At 44.3% G+C, this 15,166-nt stretch overlaps 3 protein-coding genes across 3 annotated transcripts in view; 2 read left to right on the top strand and 1 right to left on the bottom strand.

Moving 5' to 3' along the window:
- Window positions 1-137: 137 nt before the first annotated feature.
- Window positions 138-1,699, top strand: LOC117381332 (G protein-activated inward rectifier potassium channel 4-like). The gene is made up of 2 exons (XM_033978284.2): window positions 138-1,162; window positions 1,497-1,699. The coding sequence occupies exons 1-2, from the start codon at window positions 190-192 to the stop codon at window positions 1,697-1,699; spliced, it is 1,176 nt and encodes a 391-aa protein (XP_033834175.1). The 5' UTR covers window positions 138-189.
- On the top strand, window positions 1,503-15,099 carry pom121 (POM121 transmembrane nucleoporin). The gene is made up of 13 exons (XM_033978281.2): window positions 1,503-3,113; window positions 4,253-4,456; window positions 5,457-5,606; window positions 6,403-6,483; window positions 9,076-9,262; window positions 10,832-10,917; window positions 11,008-11,084; window positions 11,237-11,352; window positions 11,728-11,827; window positions 11,956-12,234; window positions 12,338-13,720; window positions 13,892-13,990; window positions 14,484-15,099. Exons 1-13 carry the CDS (start codon window positions 2,524-2,526, stop codon window positions 14,582-14,584), a joined length of 3,453 nt encoding a protein of 1,150 aa, XP_033834172.2. The 5' UTR covers window positions 1,503-2,523; the 3' UTR covers window positions 14,585-15,099.
- The window catches only part of tmem248 (transmembrane protein 248), a 286,123-nt gene continuing 284,856 nt past the window's right edge, over window positions 13,900-15,166 (bottom strand). The window contains exon 8 of the transcript XR_008648935.1: window positions 13,900-13,909. The gene's annotated coding sequence lies outside the window, so the exon portion shown is untranslated. The remainder of the gene's footprint in view (window positions 13,910-15,166) is intronic.

The raw sequence follows: 15,166 nt of genomic DNA, 5'->3' as shown, positions 1-15,166 counted from the left end.
AACAGAACTAGCTGCCCCCCTCCACCACAGGATGAGCCTGCCCCTCAGTCCCTCAGTCCCCTCAGTGAGACTTCTGTGACACTGGGTGGTCCCTCTGACCAGAGTGCCCTACAAGCCCCTGATGTACTGAGTCAGCCTGTCTCGGACCTGTCTCGCCAGGGCAGCGGACACACTGTTGACCCTCTGGACATGTCCAAGCCCCAGCGGCCTCAGCGCAGCAGGCGCATGAAACGATTCAGCTCCAGGTGGCAATCCAGAGGTTCCACTGGTAGCTACAACATCCCAGCCCACAGTATGGACAAGCTGACCAAGAGGAAACACTGCAAACTCCTGGGAGACCAGAATCTCATCCAGGTGTGCAGCAACAGCCAGCGGCAACGCTACGTCACCAAGGATGGCAAGTGCCAGGTCAATTTGGGCCCCATAGCTGAAAAGAGGCGTTTTCTCTCAGATATCTTCACCACGTTAGTGGACCTCAAGTACCGCTGGTTCCTCCTAGTCTTCAGCCTTTGCTATGTTCTGACATGGTTGGCCTTTGGAGCAGTCTACTTCCTGGGTGCCTGGCTTAGAGATGACATTGTGCATGCGGGGGATCCACAGTGGAAGCCATGTTTTGAAAAGGTGGATGGCTTTCTCTCAGCCCTGCTTCTTTCTCTGGAGAGTCAGAGGACCATTGGTTATGGCTCCAGAATGGTAACTGCACACTGCCCGGAGGGGGTGGTTCTCCTCATGGTACAGTCCATTGTGGGCTCCATCATTGATGCCCTGATGGTGGGATGCATGTTCGTGAAGATCTCTCGGCCGCAGCAGAGGGCTCAGACGCTCATCTTCAGTAAACACTGCGTCATATGTGAACGAGATGACAAACTCTGCATGCTCTTCCGCATAGGGGACCTCCGGGAAAGCCACATGGTGGATGCCAAGGTCCGGGCTAAGCTCATCAAGTCTCGACAGACCAAGGAGGGTGAGTTCATCCCTCTGGAACAGTCTGAGATTAACTTGGGCTATGACACCGGGGGCGACCGGCTGCTGCTGGTGGAGCCTCAGACCATCACACATATCATCAATGACAGTAGTCCCTTCTGGGAAGTGGGGGCTGAACGCCTCTGCAAGGAGACCTTTGAGATTATCGTCATTCTGGAAGGCATCGTGGAGGCCTCAGGTGGGTTTCATAGTAAGGCACATGCATGTTTTTAAGTAATGATCAGAAATGTGCAGTCCATACTAGCACAGTATGTTTGGCCCCTAAGTCTAGCAGAGACAACCTTTTAGTTTAGAGGCATTCACACTTGCAACATAGCAGATGAATTGACCGGCATATACACTGCAGCTCTACTCAACCAGTACTATAATATTAGATTAAAAACAACAATATTTAGCCAAATATTACATAATATTTATTATTACATCCCAAGTATAGTAGTGGAACCACAGTGGCAGAGCAGGTACATTCTGGTTCTAATGATAAGTGAAACTGTTGTGGTGCTGTGCTGCAGGCATGACATGCCAGGCCCGGACGTCGTACACAGAGGATGAGGTGCTATGGGGTCACCGTTTTGAGTCATGCATTTCTCTGGAGAAGGAGGCCTTCCGTGTGGACCACAGTGCGTTTGACAAGACCTTTGAGGTACAGATGTCTACAGACAGCGCTAAAGAGCGCAGTGATCGACTCAGGAAGAACTCTGTAACATCGCACTGACACATCCTTTCTGTTGCTCACATGGACATGATGCATTTCTATTGTTGTATTGCTCCTTGTGCTTATCAAATTGTGTTACAGCTCTATATATACAGTCTGTATGTTCCTAACTTGTGGCCAGGGACCATTTTGACCTGTGGATATGTAGATCAAATCCACTCTTCTTTTTATACCTATTAAGGGCAGTGCTTAGGATTCTATTGGGATTCTAATACGATAATTATTTGATATTTGGAACAAATTCTATAGAATTTTAGTCCTAGGATAAAGAATGATCCTATAAGATTTTTACTTAAAGCCCATCTAAAGAACTTTATTTTTTGGTAATTTAATTGGACCACCCCCCACCCCCCTCCAATATCAGGAGCAATGATTATTTCATAATATTTTTCTTGTGTCTTTGATAATGAAATTATTTGTTACTTTCTACATGGTTTAATTTTATTCGAATTGTTTCCAGATAATGACCTACATTTCCCTTGGTGTTTAATCCAATTAAATTACCCTTATATCAAATTGTTTAAATTATTTTGGGTTTAAAGTGAATATTCTTATAGGAATTGATGTATAGGATAAAAATCCCATAAGATTCATCGCTGTCTCATGGCTCCCATTTTGTGTTTATGAAAGGTAAATTGCATGGCCTCCTTTGAGATTGTGTGAATAAAGATTTACCTAACAACTAGCACTCTGCTGCTGTAATTCTCATTTGTTTACAATGAACCACACGGGATAATCGCAGGACCTTTCCGCGCACCACAATGCGCATGCGCAAATGACCCAGTCCAAACGCACGTCGACATGCACGTCTGTCCCGGAAGTGCATGAAGTGTTGTTCCGCCGGCGCTCAGGCCGCCATGTCCCCCGCGCGGAGGAGACACTTAGCGCTCTTTTCTGTTCTGGGAATACTCACTATCGCTCTTTATTATTGGCCTATTTTACTCTACTTCTCTGTTATTCTCGCCTTTCTTTTCATTGTACTTTATTACCGCAGTCCAGAAGCACTTCTTGCCCGGTTAGGCTTGAATCCTCCTCGGACTAGAGGGAACATTCAGAGCGTGCTGCGGCGCTGGCTTTGGGCTTGGAGGGTTAGCGGCGTGTCGGTTCCTCCACGGAGGCTGGAAAAGTTCATCAGCGGCAAAACCAAGCTCCCATCCCGGGAACAAGCGCAGCCCTACGACCATAGGTTTGTACCGGCCGGTCCATATCGTCAGGAGGCTCTGAACAGTGAATCGTTTCTGTTCAGTCCGCGGGACCTGCTCATGGGTAGTTACATCGCCAAAGCCGAGAGTCCGCCACCGGAAAACTCACTTCGTGCCAGGGCTTCGCGGAACCCCCGCGAACAGCTGCGACTCGGGCTAGCCAAGCCCAACTATGCAGTGTACACTCCGAAACGCAGGCTGTCCTTTACCGGGTGAGTGCACTTACTACAGCGATGTAACGGTTCTTATGAATGAGTCTTCTACTCCAGCGCGAGTGTGTCCGGGTAAACAAACTGAAAGCCCGCGCTGTGCAGATCACGGCGGCTCTGCCCGACACGACCTGGGACGTGCGCCAGAGGTGTCTCCTCCTCGGGTCCGGGAGGCTTCAAAACACAGCCATTGATTTCTGTTTACAGTGTCGCCGTGTTCACCTTTTAACGGTCCCATGTTAAACTTAATTGACTCTAAAGACTTTTAGGCAATGTTATAATGGTGTTTCCTCATCCAAAGCATAGCTGGAGTTGCGCTTTGTTTCATTCACACATGTTTGGGTAATCCTGGATTTTTTGTCTGTCCCCATCTCCAATGATCAAAATGCTCTGTTCCACCTTGTAATAACTTGAAAACTACCACTTCATGACAACAGCTCCTTTTACCTTTAGTTCAGTTGAGATTTGCAATTCCAGAGCTGAAATGATCCAAATCATTCTAGTGAAGGTGTATGGATTAAAAAAAACAAACGTGGAGCACTTCCTATATTACCACATGACATCACAAGGTGGAACAAACCCAGTTTTGAGAGAACAACATAGTCTAAATATGCAGGATTTGTGTGTGTGTGTGTGAGAAACAACACAACTCCAGATATGTTTGTGACGAGGAAACAACATTATAACATAGAACATGTAACCCGTCCACCTTTTTTATCACTCTTCTTGGTGGTATTCTTGGTGTTGCAGTATAGATGACAGAGGATCAGTCCAGGTTCAGAAGTTTTACTGTTTAACAAATACAAATGGCACAAACTGCTCTTAGTATGGTTTGTCCAACATGTAGTAGTAAGTAGTAGTGTAAAGTTAAACAGCTCTGAGGGCAGTTTGCTTGGCAACACCAAAACAACCTGACAGCATCTCATTTGGTGGAATTTGATAATATATAATTATTGAAAAAGAATACATTTTTTATCAACCTGTTACTATCAGAAAATGGCATAATATGGGTTCTTTAAAAAAAACTTTCATTTGAACCTATTTGAGCTCTGTTCATCTTTCTTTATTCTTTATTTGTCAGGGACCATGTACAGATTTGAATCTGTTTGAGCTGTGTTCATGATTGTCTGTCTTTTTCCCAGAGAGCCATTGGGGTCAGGGGCCAGGTTCACCATCACTCCCCAGCGCCACTACCCCCTCCAGCAGCAGGGGGCCTCTCCTTTGGGGATCCTGCCTCCGCTCAGGTGGGACGGCTTCAAGCAGAAGAGCGTCCTCAGACCCCGGAATTCTTCTGTCTCCAGCCCAGTGACGGTGAAGATCGCCCGGCCGGATGGTGCCTCTCACGGGTGGGTTTGCCTCAATATATACATCATAATAACATTTATTTGGTAATGATGATGACAACCCAATTTTTGGAACGTTATTAGTCAGTATCAAGTGTCAATGGTGAGTAATGACAAAAAAGGGGCAAAAGCAAAGAAACTTTATTATAACGCCCTTTATCTATAACATTTACTGATATTGACAGTTTAAATCATGTGAAATATATGAAATGGAGAAGAAACAATGTGGTATAACTAATGTGCAGTATAGCCTATTAGCAGCTAATCACTCATGCCGATTTTATTTTCTACAATCGACATTTCAAAGCAGGCAATTAAAGCTAAGAAAATTAACAGTGTTTAGCTAAAAGCATTTGAGATGGTATCTCTTCAAACTACTCTTTCTCTCTGCTTAATTAATACACTACAGTGCTAATACACAAACTTATAGGTTTTAAATCGTTGTGAGACAATGTTTGAATCATTAAAGTAAAACCAAATAAAAGACCCAATATCGATGTAAAATTCATAGCTGGCTTGATTAGCTGCTAGCTCATCTAACTGTAGAAATCCACTGCTACCATCAATCTGAAGCTTTGTAAATCTGGTAAAAGGCTCAGGCTTTCTTCTGTCCTTGATAATGCACATCCTGGGGTGCAACAATAATTCACAATCTCTGAAACTTCCACAAGTTCCTGCTCCACTGCCAGCAAGGAGTTTGGTGGTGCATGCTGGGACTGGGACAACTGCAAGAGCTCTATAAAATCTAGAGAAATGTGGAAGGACTGTCCCCCAACAGTGTAGCAACATTACTTTATACCCTTTATTGAAAGATAACAAGTTCATTTTTTATTAATAAACCTTTATACACCCAATATTGAAATACAATTCATTCACAATATAATTGATTGAATGCTTTTACTTTTTATATTAGCCTGACAAAAAATTTACCTGGACCATTAACTAACACATTTTCTGACAAAAGATAAAGCCTGTGGTAAGTTTGTTTGTACATGTGTTTCAGCTTGGAGCATGTAAGCAGTCTTGTTTTCCCCAGTGGCACAGTGGATCCCTGTTCCCGAGAGAGTGTGCTCAAGGTGCTGAAAGAGAGCCGCAAGAGGGAGGTGGAGGAGGAGGGGAGCAGCTTCACAGCCCAGCAGAAGAGCAAGAGGAGGTAAGGCTGGACTACCCAACACTGTCCCTATCACAAAGTCCTCCGCTTCAACTGCCATTTCCAAATGCAGTAAATGACCAGAGAAATGTGGCATGTTGTTGGGGTTTTGAGAGAGATTGACCTATTGGCCAATATATTGGACTGATATTTGCACCTTTTAGTGCATCGGCTATCGGCCTTAAATCTCCAGCACAGGCCAATATTTTGTTTTGGCTGACCTGCTGCGTAAAGCATACACAAAAGCTTTATTTTAACACTTTAATGTGAACAGATAACTGCACAGAACATGACTACACGACTCTTAAAGGTTTGTGGCAAAAGGGGCTGTGGGAGAATTTGTAGTTATTTTTAATTACATAACATCCCTACATATTGGCCCAAAAATATCGTCAGAGCCAGCGACCATTGGTTGCTCTGGATTGTAAAGAATCTGTATCAGTGATGATAAAATCTATGTTGGTCAATCTCTATTCTTATTATAACTTCATTAGCAGGAGCAGTAACGTCCTCAGAAATGGTTGTCTCTGGCTGAACCCCGCTCCCTTCGACTAGCTATATGCCATTTTCCTGTAGTCCTTGGGCTGTAGTCCTTGGGCAGGTACACACAGGAGAACATGAACTACTTTTCTATTCCAGTAATTTTGAATCTGAATCTCTAAACTTCTAAACCTATTCATTCAAAGCGGACCTATTCTGCAAAATCAACTCTTCAGAGCTTGAACTAAATTGTGATTTGAAATCCTAAAGCTTTTGATGTAACCCATGTAAGCATGTGCTGATTTTGTGTGTGTGGCAGGCGTAATGACAGTGGAGGAAGTGCTCAGTCTGCCTTTGAGCCACTACTGCCCAATGGGATGTCCAGCCAGCTTATCCCTAAGTGAGTGTCACCCTATTCAGTCTCACCAGTTCACCCTACTGTAATGCATGCACGTTTTTACTGAGAAAACATATTATAACTCCACTTTTGAGCTTCTAACCATATCGTATCGTAACTATTCCCTCATCATTATCTCTCTGTGTTGTTCTTTGATTGATTCCTGCATGTTTGAATAATCCTGGATTGCCATGTATTTGAGTGCTCTTGAAATGTTTGTTTTCACCTACCCCCTGTCTCCGCCCTCTTCTCTGTACTGACTTGTGATTATTCATTTTGGGTCATACATGTAGGATTCAAAACTGTCATATAGCTATTTTTTTAGTAATCATTTGAAGTACTGTAATGAGTCTTTGGGATGCACTCCCACAACCCATCAGGAACAGAGTGCGGGGGGCGGCAACAGTGAAGGCTCCATCCCCCTGGTGCTTTATCCCAATTAGGGCAGTGAGGAGGTGCTTTGTCCTGATGAGGGGAGTGAAGAGTTGGTGTTGGCTGATCTGAGGCGGCGCACAGGACAATACTGACGGAGGAGGTTGGTGAGATGGGGAGGAGCCAGGTTATGGAGGGGCTTGTACATGTTGAGAAAGACCTTGTATTGGATGCGGTATTGCACAAGGAGCCAGTGGAGTTGTTTGAGGACAGACGTGATGTGTTCTCTGGAGAAAGTGTGGGTGAGGAGGCGGGTGGCAGTTTTTGGAGGTGTGTGAAGGCTATTGCAGCAGTCTGGAGGTGAGGAATGCATGAATGCAGATTTCTACAGTTGGCTGAGAGAGGGGGAGGGGTGGAGACTGTCAATGTTGTGGAGGTGGAAAAAGGATGTTTTGGTGATGTGGCTGATGTGTGATTTCAATGAGAGGGTGTTTTGGTTTACAATGTAAATCTAAACATGTTATGTCATTAGTTTTATGCGCAAGTAAAAAAGAATAAGATAAGATATGCCTTTATTAGTCCCACAGTGGGGAAATTCAAGTATTGCACAGCACAGAACAGAAGGAAAATGGTACATGCAATAAAACAAGATAATGGATAAATAGCTTAAAATAATTTAAAAAATAGACTTAAAAATAAACAAAAAATAGACTCTAATATAACATCTCCGTAAAGTGACTTGAGTATTGCACATAGGTATGGTTGAATGACACATGTTCAGTGTCAACAGTGTTCATTGTACAGTCTGACAGCAGCAGGAAGGAAAGACCTGCGAAACCTCTCCTTCACACAGCGAGGGTGAATCAGTCTGTCACTGAAGCTGCTCTCCAGGGCAGACAGGGCATCCTGCAGGGGGTGAGACTTATGGCCCAACATAGAAATGACCTTAGCCAGTAATATAGTAATATATCTTCCTTAAGAATGGATCCCTGTCTGGACATGGAATGAAGTTAACAGGGGATGAAGGAGGGGGTATTAATCTAAATCAACACATGACAGTGCTCCATAAATATACAAAAACATAATACAAACTGTACACAGCAACTTCAGATACCTGATGCAATATGCAGTAGTTTCATTAGTAGGATGCATGCTGATTGTGTTCTGATGTCACTCTGAAGGAGGGGGTTACTTAGAGCATGGAGCAAAGGTAGGGGAGACTCAGAGTTTCAAAAACGAAACTGAAACTTAATACGTTAATACGTTGTTTTCGACGAATAAAGCATTTAGAAAGAAAAGGTAACATGGTGATGTAAATCGGTTATGTGTTAGCAGTTAGTATCCCATGTAATTACATTTTTTCTTTTTAAATCAAATTTTTTCTTCATATTGAGTGATTTAGTTTTGTCTTATTAAAAACAAATACAAATGCCTCACAGTATTAACTTCCTGACAGACAGACTTTTATTAGTTGTGATTTAAAACAAAAAAGTTTATTCAATGATTGAATCTCAATTAAAATAAAATCAATGGCACAGTCCTAATTTTAACATAAGTTATAGCTTAAGTATAGAAGTATTCACTAAACCATTGCAACAACTGTAATTGTCTCTAATGAAAACCCCGATTAGCCAGTAAAGCCAACAAAAAGGTTAATTAAAAAAATTATGTTAATTGCATGCTCCTTGTCGTTCTGAAGTAATTTAAAGGGGGTATTTTACTTCTATGCTGTATTAATTGCTAACACATTACATATTTAGATCACCATGTTACCTTTTATTGTTTTGAAAATGCTAAAGTCAGTCCCCCGTCAGAGCACTATCACATTACAATTTGCGTGCGTTCTGTGAATGAAACCTGATGCGATATGCATCAGATTTGTTAAGCGTGTATAGTGTGTTGCTTTGTGTCAAGTTTTTTGTATAATTATGAAGAATTATCATGTGGGAGCATGGATGACATAGGCCTGTAAGTGGACAAATCTTGCAGTTAACCAGAGGGTTTGACTAGGGCCCGGAAGAGGTCGCTAGAGGTTGCTACTGAAATATGGATGGATGACATCTAAAATATCTTCAGGCATGTTTTTGATGAGGGAACAACAATATAATATTATAGAAAACAAAACAAAAAATCACAAAATTGACAATACCCTCGTGGCATTATTTGTCACATGGTGTTGGTTGTCCTGTCCAAACATGTGACTTATGATGCTGCTTGTCACAGGCCCGGCAGTCTGAAGAGAGGGCTGACTGTGACATCAGAGGAGCCCAGTCTGAAGCACTCCCGCACCTCTTCTGTGAGCTCATCCAGCGGAGGGCCCCTCTTCAGAGGGACCCCCTACAGAGGGACCCCCAGCTCTAACAGGAATCCCATCTCCAGCTCCTACAGCTCCTCTAGGGGGATGGGACAGGTAACACACTCTGCTCTCATGTATTTTACCAAACATGGGGTATTTTACCCAACAAAGGGTTCTTTTGCATACTAACCACAGTGTAAACAAAACATTCTATTGAAATAAAATGTAGGGATGTTTAAAATTAGATATCAGGATTGGCTCAAAAAAATTGTCTTGCCATTGTGGTTTTTGACCAATATTTGGCAATACTAATTAAGCTTTTAGAATCCATTGCAAGGACCAAATTTATGACCAATATTTATAAGTTTACAACTTTACTTTTTACTTTTGAAAAAAAATTCATTGAGTCTGTTCAAACAGACAAACCTGATGATACTGATCTGAGGACAAACTGTGCATGACACATGGGTACACAAACGCTGGGGATGTGCACAAAAAGTATCGCTGGCAAATATCAGCAAAATTTTCAATATAATATAATTTATAATATGACTGATACAATATCTGTGAAAATTCTGCAATATTGCCAATAACATGAAGATGGCAAATTTGTCAAGATAGCACATTTTGAAGTACGATATTTGGTGAAGAACACAGATGATAAACAATAATATTGAATGCGATTATGGCACTGACACGATAATCCTGAAGCAGCATTTACTCCCCCCAAAAACTATTCGCATATACGATACTATTAATGAGCATGAGCTGCAATGCATAAATGAAATGCTTAATTTCTTAAAGGTGCAAAGGCACATTTTCCTCTCTAACCACTGTCCCCCCGATGCATATTACTAGCATCTCTGGAGCTTAAAGTAGTAAATAAAATAGTAAAATTATGCTGTGCAGGTGCGTAGAGCCTCATTAAACTGCCAAATGCAGTTATCGTAGTCACTTGAGCCCTTGTGCGGTGTGATCATAGTTTCTCTCATTTATTATAATAATTAATTAATTAATTACAGACTGAGTTAACTTGCTTGCTGCCACGTTCCAAATAGAAAGTGGTCATGGGCACTCTTCCAGCTCCATTGACTCCAATTCAGATTACATTACAAAACTGTTCCCACTCTCTCTGTAAATGCAGCTGTCAGGCTCGTCATTTGGCCTTAGAATGTTTGCATTGACACGCTCTACATGATCCTTGTATTTTTATTTTGCTTTTATGTCCGTAAATCAAAATATGAACATTAATATAAGACAAATCATGTGCCTTCTTTCCCCAAGGTCCCTCTTGCTATCTTTAGCAAACCCTGCCAAACCAGCGGTGTGGGTGGTAATGGGTGTTGCCTTCAACAGCTTTGCTCCAAATTGGCTCTTTGGTTGCTATATTTGTGGTCAGAATTCCAAATGCTCCAAATTGGCCCTATAACTGCTACCGTCGATTAGCTTCAGTTGACTGGAGTGGAACACTATGGGTCACCCATAGTGTCACATTCACTTAGCCCACTTCTTTATACAGTCAATGGGTGTGATTGGCAGTCCTACCACTAGCACAAAGAAAAAGTACCCACTATAAATACTGACCTCCAAAAATTGTTCTATCTGTTATGTATTGAATGATAAGGCGATAGTAATTATCGTGACAGGCCTAGTATTAAATGTACATTTCCCATCTTTTTTTAGCGGAAGAGGCCATTAGCCGTGTCACCTCTGTCCAGCACTGGGCCGTCGCGCTCTCAGACTCCAGAGGGGAGCTCCAAAAAGACCAGGTATATTTCCAAACCAACCTAAAGCTCCTCTGATCATGGCTTTGGTTGTGAATGACATTCATTCTGAAAGCTTTGATTTGTATTGTGCAGGGAAGAGGAGCAAGAATGTCCCAGCACAGAATCGTCTGTGAAGTCCGACAGAGCCTCAGGACAGCTGCCTGTGCTGGGTGAGTGTAGGCACAGTAGATTACGCCTTACACTCACTACATTTACATGCACACCAGGAAAAAAAAACAATATCTATCCTAGTCCAATTTAAACTGATTTTTGTAAATGTAGTCAAGAGTGATTCGACCAGTATTATGTTTTAACATTCCAGATGCATCGTCGTCTCCTCCCACTGAGCCTTGCACCAGTTCAACGAAACACACTGGGAGTGGAGGGAAACAAAGGCGCAAGATACAACTGATGGCACGAGATCCAAGTCTTTCTCTGGTAAGAGCAGGAGATACGACCATAGACTGCATATATAAATGGACATGCCTAACCTCCTAGTAGTTCAACAAATCCAATTTTTATTGTGATAATTTTCTGTCATAGTTATAGATGTTTGTCCTTCTCTAAAATATTTAAATAGGGCCACTGCATTCTCAGTGGAGCAGCCACCGCCAAACATGATACAGATACACAAATATTCATTAATAAGACACAAAGGTTAATGTGAGCCCTGATTTAGGTTCATGTTAGGTAAATCGTAATTGTGGTTGGGTTAGGATCAGTCTCCAGGAAATGAATGTAAGTCAATGTGATGTCCCCAAGAAGGATGAAAAACCACTGTGTGTGTGTTTGTGTGCGCGTGCGTGCACGCAGCCTCCCCCTCCAGAGCTGGGCTACACTGTCACAGTTAAGGACCTGGATGAGGAGAAACGCAGCACTCTCAACAAGATTTGCAAGATCCTTGAGATGCCTGGTGAGTCCTGCTGTGTAGTGATATTTCTTTCCTTTCTTTTTTCTCGTAAGCAGCCATGTTTGTTATTGATATGGACAGACCATGCATGCTGATGAAGTTCAAACTAATCTTGTCATGTTTGTGTGTAGCTCCTGAGCCTGCCTCCTCCAGTGCTCCTTCCACTGCTGGCTCTAGTGTAACCCTCAGCACCTCAGTGGTGACTGTGAGTGGCATCCTGGGTGCCTCTGTGGGCACAGCGGGCAGTGTCCTGGGTGCCTCTGTGAGTGCAGCGGGCTGTGACCTTGGTGCCTCTGTGGGCGTTGCTGGTGGCAGCACCGTTTCGATCGTAAGCAGTGTGGATAGTGCCCCAAGTCAGACCAACATCCTGCTGGAGTCTCTGAAGAGGAAGAGCCCTGCCCCTGCCTCAGGTTAATGTCCTCTGGGTGGATTTGTACATAGCATGATGATATAATTCAGTATAGGAATATGTGCCTTTTTAGCTGCTTCTCACAGTTGTTCTGTTCTGTGCAGTGACTGTATCGGCACAGGTCCAGCCCACTGTGGCCCTGCAGACCTCAGTTCCTTCTGTCTCTACCTCTGTGATTCCCACCACCACAGCCCCGTGTCAGCAGTCATCAGCTCTTGCTCCTGCTCCTGCCCCTGCTCCTGCCCCAGGTCTGTTCAGCCTGCTGTCTACTGCTCCTCCCTCCAGCACATCCGCTGCCACAGTTACCCCCTCTTTGCTGACCTCAGGCTTCAAACCAATCTTCAACACCTCCAGCAGCTCCTCCAGCAGCACCTCCAACAGCACAGCTGCTGATACCAAACCTCTCCAGAACTTTAAGCCAATTTTTGGCACAGCTCCTGAGAGTTCTGTGCCCGCCCCGGCCTCCTCCTTGGTCTCTGCCTCTACAAACTCTGTGTTCAGTGGCTCCAGTAGCAACACCACAGCCTCTCTGTTCTCCACCAGTGCCGCACCTGTCAGTGGGGGGTTGGCAGTCACACCCATGTTTGGAAGCTCTTCTGGGAGTACGCTGCAGGTGGCTTCCACTCCTGGGACCAACCCATCCAGCTCCTCTCAGACTGGAATGAGCCTTGTACAGACGGCCCCCACTCAGACCAGCAGCATTGGGGCTACATTTGGAGGCTTCGGGACCACCAGCACACCAGCCCCTCATACATTTGGGATCTCCACTACACAAGCTCCTCCCCCTTACGGTACCACCTCCACACAGGCCCCTCCCACTTTTGGAAGCACCGCCTCCACACAGGCCCCTCCCACTTTTGGCAGCACCGCCTCCACACAGGCCCCTCCCACTTTTGGCAGCACCGCCTCCACACAGGCCCCTCCCACTTTTGGCAGCACCGCCTCCACACAGGTCCCTTCCACTTTTGGGGCCACTGCCTCCACACAGGCCCCTCCCACTTTTGGCTCCACACCCTCCACAAAGTCTAATACCTTTGGGACCACCATGTCACAGTCTACATTCACTTTTGGAAAGTCATCCTTGGAGTCCAGTGCAACCCAGCCCAGCTTCAGTTCCACAGCAGAACCCCCCAAAGCCTTCACCTTTGGAGCAGCATCCTCGGCTCCAACTACACAGACTGCTCCTCCTGCTCTGGGACAGACTCCCAGCACAGTGCCCTCCTTTGGGACTCTGCCTAAGCCCTCCTTCTCCTTTGGCAGCTCCACAGCTGCGGCCCCTGCCTTTGGCACTGAGACCCCTCAGAGCTCCAGCGCCTTCACGTTTGGCAGCTCTGCTCAGCAGCCTGCCCCCTCCAACACACAGCCCTCAGCTGTATTTAAGTTTGGGGCTGCATCACCCCCCCAGTTTGGGACACCCGTCAACAACATTGCACCCCAGATGGGAGCGTTCACATTTGGGGCCACGAACTCTGACAAACCAGCTTTTGGTAAGTTGACCACACACCATATGCCCCATTTCCAACAGGAAGGTGGCCATAAATACATTACATCTTTGCCCCACGCACATGCGTGTGTTTACTAATTCAGAATATTCTTCAAGCTAGTCATCTTTCAGTGAAGGGCCACAATTGAGGCTGGCCTGTGGTTTTCTCTTTCAGGATCCCCAGCTTCTGTGTTTGGGCAGCCCTCTGCGCCTGCTCCCATTCCCTTTGGAAGTCCAGGGACTCTAGGCCAGAGCTTCAGCGCTGGTCCTTTTGGTAAAGCTCTTTTTGTTGTTTATCAGAGCTCTGCTGAGGGTTGTTTGCAGGTGAACCTCATCTGTTAGCATTTTCAAAAGTACTCATACATTTTATGTGGAAGATTTGTACTGTTTCTTGTGCTTTAAGCCTTACCACACTGCACCTATTCTGTCCCTCTGGGGCCCTGTATAAAGTGCCATTTGGTCACTTATAACAAACTGCAGTGCAGTTCTATGATATAACTGTAATATGCTTAGGTGTAATACCTTTTATAGTTCACAAATATGCCACTGTCTGTGTCAGAAAAAGTTTTGTCAGTGAACAAAGTCACAATCTAGGCTTTTGATTTCTCAGCTTTTCACTGTGTAATAATTCTGTGTATCGAGGGCTAACATTATCCATCAACAAAGTTTTCAGCAGCTGTCAGAACTGTGATATTTCTGTGTGCACATTTAAGAAGTGTCACAATGTTCGTACAATCCCTAACATGATTTTCCTGTTTCTGTTCCAGGCTCTCCAGTCACTCCCTCATTCTCTATCGGTGCTGGTTCAAAACCTTCAGCCACACGGCAGAGGCTCCAGGCTCGGCGACCACACAACCGCAAGAAGTAACCTAAATTGTGCTATGACTCCACACACCTCCACTCAGACTGACCCTGAGCACAGACTTGATGCTGGGCTGGACATGCACTGAGGGGTAAAGTGCACATTGGACTCTCGCTGAAGCCTCATGCTTTAGGAGCACCTAAAGAACCAGACTTGTACTATACTTGAAAAGACATGCTGTTCACTTGGAATCATTGTTCATTGTTTTAAGTTAAAGATGAGTCTTTTAGTGTTTTTATGATTTCAACTTTTTAATGTCGCCATATCCATTTGAGCACACCGCACCTGCCCTGAGTGGTCAGGTCAGGTCCTGTCCCTTTCTGTAAACCAATCGGAACATCAAATGTGCGTTCAACAGGCTGTCTTCTGCTACATTTGTATTTTACTAAAGCAACAATGGTCAGTGACCATCCTTGAACTGCTCAGATGGGCTTAGACCTTAACATGGAGGTCCCTCTTTGTTAAGATGTAGATAATTTATGTGCATAAATAATTTTTATGTAAATAAATATTTTTCTGAACATCTTGCATTTTGTGGCTCTTGTATGTCAACACAAGACTGTATCCTGGTACAGTAGGTTACAATAC

Source organism: Periophthalmus magnuspinnatus, chromosome 14, assembly GCF_009829125.3.
Source record: "Periophthalmus magnuspinnatus isolate fPerMag1 chromosome 14, fPerMag1.2.pri, whole genome shotgun sequence".
Classification (NCBI taxonomy): domain Eukaryota; kingdom Metazoa; phylum Chordata; class Actinopteri; order Gobiiformes; family Gobiidae; genus Periophthalmus; species Periophthalmus magnuspinnatus.
This window is presented reverse-complemented; position numbering and strand designations above follow the sequence as displayed.

What these genes read in the sequence shown, in the direction of transcription:
- pom121 (XM_033978281.2), top strand. Translation starts at nt 2,524, where the DNA reads ATGAAGTGTTGTTCCGCCGGCGCTCAGGCCGCCATGTCCCCCGCGCGG. An exon ending in CAGCAGAAGAGCAAGAGGAG is followed by an intron (nt 5,607 to 6,402) that starts GTAAGGCTGGAC and finishes TGTGTGTGGCAG; the next exon opens with GCGTAATGACAGTGGAGGAA. An exon ending in GGGAGCTCCAAAAAGACCAG is followed by an intron (nt 10,918 to 11,007) that starts GTATATTTCCAA and finishes TGTATTGTGCAG; the next exon opens with GGAAGAGGAGCAAGAATGTC.
- LOC117381332 (XM_033978284.2), top strand. Translation starts at nt 190, where the DNA reads ATGTCCAAGCCCCAGCGGCCTCAGCGCAGCAGGCGCATGAAACGATTC. An exon ending in AGGCATCGTGGAGGCCTCAG is followed by an intron (nt 1,163 to 1,496) that starts GTGGGTTTCATA and finishes GCTGTGCTGCAG; the next exon opens with GCATGACATGCCAGGCCCGG.